The sequence below is a fragment of the Crocuta crocuta genome, unplaced genomic scaffold, assembly GCF_008692635.1.
Source record: "Crocuta crocuta isolate KB4526 unplaced genomic scaffold, BGI_CrCroc_1.0 scaffold290, whole genome shotgun sequence".
In the NCBI taxonomy this organism is placed as follows: domain Eukaryota; kingdom Metazoa; phylum Chordata; class Mammalia; order Carnivora; family Hyaenidae; genus Crocuta; species Crocuta crocuta.
The window spans coordinates 2892968-2899366 of NW_027527429.1; the positions used below are offsets into that span (position 1 = coordinate 2892968).

At 62.1% G+C, this 6399-nt stretch overlaps 1 protein-coding gene across 1 annotated transcript in view; it reads right to left on the minus strand.

The window, feature by feature from the left end:
- Positions 1 to 3107, minus strand: part of RAMP1 (receptor activity modifying protein 1) — a 29654-nt gene extending 26547 nt beyond the window's left edge. The window contains exons 1-2 of the mRNA XM_077758734.1: positions 3018 to 3107; positions 1373 to 1511 (exon numbers count right to left, since the gene is read on the minus strand). Of these exons, the coding sequence (XP_077614860.1) occupies positions 1373 to 1511; position 3018 (140 nt within the window). The 5' untranslated portion in view covers positions 3019 to 3107. The remainder of the gene's footprint in view (positions 1 to 1372; positions 1512 to 3017) is intronic.
- Positions 3108 to 6399: the final 3292 nt, after the last annotated feature.

The following is a 6399-nucleotide window of genomic DNA, read 5'->3' on the forward strand; positions in this document are numbered from 1 at the left end:
GCCTGGGGCCCCCAGCCGCAGCTGACGGGCTGACGCGCCGTTACAGTGGGGACTCCTGCTTCCAGCTCCCTCAAATATCTTGATTTTCTTTTTAAATAAAAGAAGTCTAGGGTGCCGGGTGGCTCTGTCGTTTAAGCGTCCGACTCTTGATCTTGGCTCAGGTCATGATATCACAATTTGTGAGTTCGAGCTCTGCGTCCGGCTCTGAGCTGACAGTGCGGAGCCTGCTTGGGATTCTCTCTCCTCTCTCTGCCCCTTCCCTGCTTGCTTCCTATATCTCTATCTCAAATAAATAAATAAAAATTAAAGAAAAAAGTTGTAGCACCCACAGGCCTGCCTTTTATTTCCTTCTGTTTTACGTGCGGCTCTGCAGACAGCACTTTCTTTGGCCTGACTAATCGTCACTCCCGTCTGTAAGCACCACTGGGGACTGTCTGGGTGGCTCCCGTTTCTACGAACACCTCACCCCTGCTTCACTGGGAACATCACCGGCCTTTCCCTGTCTGGGGCCGGGCCACCCGTCTGCAGGCCGTCCACACCACTCCGTGGTCGCTGGCTCAAGGCAGGCGGGGGGAGTGCTTGCCTTCAGGGACCCCACTGTGTCCACCCTGGATCGGGTTAACGTGCAATCTTTAAACACAAATCCCTCTGCGGAGGCAGGAGGCCAATCGGTCTCCAGCACAGGCCGTTCTGATGCGAACAACCCGCTTCCTCCATCCCGCACGAGTTCTGGCCCCCGTTCCGGAACGCAAGAGCCTGGGCTCCGTGGGGAGAGCCCCCGACCCCACTGAGGAATGCCTGGGGCCCCGGGTGGCCCCAGCGAGGCGGGAAGAAGGGCCTTGTGCAGAAGGCGGAAGTCACGGGGGGGAGGGGCTCAGTGCCAGCTGTCTTTGGCGGGGGTTCACGGGCCACCTCTCCGGGGACGGCCTGCCCTGTCACCCGGTGAAGCTCGGAGCCCCGAACAGGTGGGAAGCACAGCCCCACCCTGACCACAGGGACCCACGGAGCCGGCCCTCCAAGCTGGGGCTCCTGCCACCGAGGCTCAGCCCCCGGGCACTGGACGGTGCTCTCTGTGGTCCCCCACACGCCTGCACGTGGATGGGCCACGAGCGTCTCAGCTGGACACGGCCCAGACGGAACCCTCCCTCCGAGAGCTCCCCCTGTACCAGGCCCACCATCCACGTGGGTCCCGGGCGTCACGGACACGGCCTCCCCCCGCCCCTCACCACCCACACTCTCTTATCGCTGGTGCCCTCCTTCGCCCACGGCCACACTGTCACCCTCGACTGTGGTGGGGAACCCCTCACCGTGGCCTTGAGTGGACTCCTCGCACCAGCCACGTCCCTCCCGCCAGGGGACACACGACACTCACTTGATGGTCTTGTCCCAGTCGCACCACAGCGTCTTCCCGATGGCCTCCATGTCCGCCTGGAACCGGGTGAGGCAGACTTCCTGGAGGAGGGCGTCATAGTCGGCGTCCCGGCAGGCCGTGGCCAGGAAGAGGTGATGCACTGCAACGAAGCAGCCGGGGGTGTCAGCCTGTCTGGGACCCCACCCAGCCTCCCCTGCCCTCCCCGCACGCCCTCCCCTGCCCTCCCTGCAGCCCTCCCCGNCTGCCCTCCCTGCTCAGCTTCCCCTGCCCTCCCTCCCCTGCCTTCCCTGCTCATCCTCCCCTGCCCTCCCTGCTCAGCCTCCCCTGCCCTCCCTCCCCTGCCTTCCCTGCTCATCCTCCCCTGCCCTCCCTGCTCAGCTTCCCCTGCCCTCCCTCCCCTGCCTTCCCTGCAGATCCATCCAGAACCTGCTTCCATGTAATCCCTGAAGCAGGAGCCTATGGCTCACCGATCACCACAGAACCCAGCAAAGTCCCTGCCTGTGACGGTGGCTCTGACGGTGCCTCCCAGTGCTCCATGGGGATGAGGCCAGGGGACGGCACTTCCCTCTGCTGGCACCGGCCGGCACAAGCAGGGTGCGCAGCAGCACCGGGCACGGGTCCGCCGCTCACGCACCCCTCCGTCCTCACACCGACCCCGATGCAGTTCCCGGCACCCCACCTCATACAGGTGCAAACTGAGGACCCCGGGACTGGACGCAGGCTCCTCCCCTCAATGCCACCAGGCCTCTAGCCTACACGGGCCAGAACGTGGGGTCCAGGCTGCAGCCTGAGGCCCCAGGAACAGACTACCGGCCTCAAGGAGCCCCCCACTCCCATCCCCTATGTCTGGATGCTTACCAGTTACAAGCCAGGCTGACGGGTGGAACGTGAAATGTGCTTTACCCCCCACTTGATAAACATGAGCTCAAAAGTAAAAAGTTAAGGGAATATACTGCACAGATCAAAATTCCCTCATTCCCCGCTAAGCCCACAACTGACGCTGGTGGCTGCTGGGAAGGTGGGGAAGACTGTCCCCTGGGTCCCCATGCCTAGGCCTCCCTCCTCTTCCTCTCCAAGCTGGACGTCCGCTTTCTCTGCCTCCCTACGGGACAATACAGAGCTAGAGTGGGAAGGCCTCCACATTTCCTCCGGGAGGGCCTGGCTCACCTACTGTCCCCCAGGCTACGCTGGCCCTCTGCCCACGGGGCACTCTCGCCCCACCCCTACCATCACGGTCTTTCTAAATCCCTGGATGGGGCCCGGAGCTGGGAATCCAGGGCTATACCAGGAATTCTTGGACTCCTTGCTGGACCTCGTGGACATGTGTGGACACTCAGCTGACCCTTGCAGCCCACGAGGTGGCAGGTGGAATGGCCGACCCAGGGAGAGGCCGGCAGCCCTCTGGGCAGGCACACCGGGTGGGGCGTCCTGGGGTCCCTGACTCCAAAACACAGCCTAGAAGGGAGTGTGTACTTGAGTAGGCTTGCCCCATGCCCCCCCAAGACTCCTGCCCCCCGTGCCTCCGTCTTCTGAGAGTAAAATGCAGAGGAAGTGGGCCTCCAGCCCCTACAATGCACGCCGCCGCCCAAGCTCTTCGCACGCACAGGTATCTTGGAGGCAGGTCCTACTGTGATCATCAACTTACTAGATGGGAAACTGAGGCGTCTGGGCTCAGAAGCAGGCGTAAGGTCCCAGCACCAGAAGAGGCGTAGACTTGACTGAACTCGTCTCACATCCCTTGGTCCCCCCACAAGAGGTTGGGGACTAGGCAGGAAGCTGGGCAGTAGAGTGGGGGCCTGACCTATCTTTCACTGCAGACCTGGGGGAGAGGACAGAAGATGAAGAGACGTGTCGAGGGTCACAGGTGGGGGTGATGACAGTGGGCTGTGAGGTGCCATTCTAGCTGCAGCTTCAAGGGGCTCAATGGATTATTACTGGATGGGTGTGTGGGTATGTGGATGGTTGAACAGATGAATGGATGATGGGTGAGTGGGTGGCTGGCTGGCTGGAGGGATGGATGATTGGGTGGAGGGATGGAGGGAGGGATGGGTGAACAGGTGGGTGGATGATTGGTTGGATGGATGGGTGGATGCATGGGTGGGTGAGTGGATAGATGGATGAATGGGTGGACAGATGGGTGGGTAGATGGGTGGATGGGTGGCTGGACAGGTGGGTGGCTGGATGGTGGCTGGCTGGGTGGGTAGATAGATGAATGGATGGATGGATGGACGGATGGATGAGTGTGTATATGGATGGATGATTAGTTGGACAGATGGGTGGGTAGATGGATGAGTAGATGGATGGACAGATGGGTGGGTGGATGATGGGTGGGTGGATAGATAGATGGATGCATGAATGAATGGGTGGATGGATGGGTGGGTGGATGGATGAGTAGGTAGAGAGATGAATGGGTAGATGGATGGATGCGTAGGTGAGTATGTGGGTAGATAGGACCCGGCTCATAGCCTTGCTAGAATGGAGTTTTAAATGGGAAGCTGAAGCCCTGGGTAGAGGTGACATCTGGCTCACAGAGTAAGGTGTCAACAGGGAGAGGGAAGGGGAAAGAATAGTCTTGGTTAAGGCACAGAGCTGATTAGCAGCCTTAAACACAAGCGAAGGGCAGACGGACACTGAGGAGCTGGAGGGCAGGCCAGCCGTGGAGGCCACGGGAGCAGTCTCCTCAGGTGTGCTCTCCCGGGCACCGGGAGCCTGCTCAGAGCCCGTGCTCCGGGAAGAGAGACCAGGATGTCACCAAGTGGGCAAGCGCTACCCCCCAAGGCAACGGCAGCTCTCGGGAAGGGGACAGGGTCCAGCTACAAGTGAGCAGCCACACACATTGCACCCCTGCAGAGTCAGGGGCTCGGGGTGAGGGGAGGACTGTGCTCAGAGGGGACTGATACCCTGCGGGCTCCAGGAAGGGACACAGCGAGGCGACCATAGCGGTGTCCGCGGGCTCCACCTTCTTTCAGAGGATTTATGTGAAGACCCTGAGGCCCAAGATTCCACGGGACGCGAGATGGGCGTGGGAGAGAGAACTCATTCCCGGAACTAATTACGTGACAGGCTCCAGGCTGCACACATCTCCACAGGGCGGCCAAGGCTGACAAAGCGACACTTCATAGCAGTGGAAGAAAAATAAAAACGCAAAGGAAACACACAATGAACCCCATGAATGCAGGGGTAGAGAGGAGGCCGGGCGGCAGAAGTCTGAGCTGCAGCTGGCCTGTGCCTGTGCCCTGGGGGTGTCCCAGGGAGGGCAGGACACCCCAGAAGGCTCCTGGGGTGTTAGCAGAGAAGCTGGGGAGCAAGGCTGCGCAGGGGGTGGGGGTGGGGGTGAAAGGCTGGCACGTGGGGAAAGCTCCTCGGAGGGTCCCCAGTGGAGAGGACCCACGCGCAGGCCAGGCCAGGCTTCCCTCGACGCCCTGGGAAGGAGGGCCCCCGCCGGGCGCAAGCGGCAGAGGCCGGGAGGCCACAGCACGTCCCTCGGGGGCCCCGCCCTCAGGAGCCTCCCACCCCTCTATTCTTGCCACTTGCCAACAGCCCCAGCGTGTGCCCCACGGCGCCCACGTGAGCACAGCGAGGGGACCCCTGAGAAAACGCCCCTGGCCGTGGATCGGGAGGTGCTGGGGGCTCACAGAGAGCTCAGAAGCGTTAGCACACCTGCTTCTGGAAGGAATTCCAAGTTGCCTGTCCGGCCTCGTTCCAAGGGACACCCATTTGTCTGCACCCCTCACTGCCCCCAGCCCCCTGTCTGCCTCCCCACTGGGAACGCCTTTCCCCAAACGTGGCCTGTCCGTGGCTGTGGTCTCCTCCTCTCAGAAGTCNTCCTCGGCCTCCTTCGGGGCTGGAGCAGTTCTGTCTCCTCAGAACAGTGCGTGCCGCCCCTCCTCCCCCGCCCCCTCTGACGTGTGTGCACGTTAACCTCTGTCCTATGTCGGGACAGCGACACGGGCAGGTCAGCGGACGGGCTGCGTGGGAGGGGGGCTGGGGCGCTGCNNGGAGAGAATCCCGTGCTGTCAGCAGAGCCTGACATGGGGCTCGAACCCACCAACCTGAGCCGAGATCAAGAGTCGATGCTTAACCCACTGAGCCACCAGGCGCCCCTTTTTCTTAAACAAGCTTCACGGGGCTGCTCTCATTGCAAAGAGAGTAGCTTATTATTTTAAAACTGACTTAAAACTGCCAGAAGTTTTAAACCCCGCTGTTGGGGGCCAGGCGGGTTCCCTTCCTGTGCGGCTGCGAACGAAACGCTCATAACTCAGGTCTTGAAAAGGCGGCGTGCGGAGGCGGTGACAGACCGCATTCCGCCCCGGCGTGTCGGGACGCGGCCTCCCCCGGCCCGCGCCTGCGTCAGGAATTCGGTGTCCTTTCAGGGAGAATTCCAAGCACCAGCTCCCTGGCTCCGCAGCAGAAAACGCCCCCCACCCGAGCAGCAGTGGTGGCCGCACAAGGCAGCGGGACCCTCGGGCAAGGTGGCCGGGCGCCGGGCTCCCCCGGGGACCCCCGGGGCGCAGGACAGCTGTGCCGAGACCTTTAAAGTTGGGTTTTCGATTGAGAGACGAGGGGCCCAGGAGTGTGAGCCTGCTACGTCCCATTTGATGGGTCCCCGGTCTGTGCCTGCAGATCTGGCCGGAAGGGTCCGTCCTGCTCTGGGGGATTTCATACCTGCAGAGGGAGAACCCGGGGCCCCCCACCGTCCTCNGAGCCTCCCTGAGGTGCCCTGAGCGGGGGGTGCAGCCTGGGAGCTTCCAGAGACCCCGCAGGAGGGGGAGGCTCGCCTGGGGCCTGGGGAGGCTTCCTCACCTCTCGGGCTGCAGTTTCTCTGGGAAATGGGAACCTCCCGCAGCAGCTGTGCTAGTGGGACTGCCCTCCAGACGCGCTTTCCTGGAAGCGAGCCCACTTCAGAATGAACGGCCCTGGGGCGCCTGGGCGGCTCCGTCGGTTGGGGGTCTGACTTCGGCTCAGGGCATGACCTCACGGCTTGTGGGTTCGAGCCCCGCGTCGGGCTCTGTGCTGACAGCTCAGAG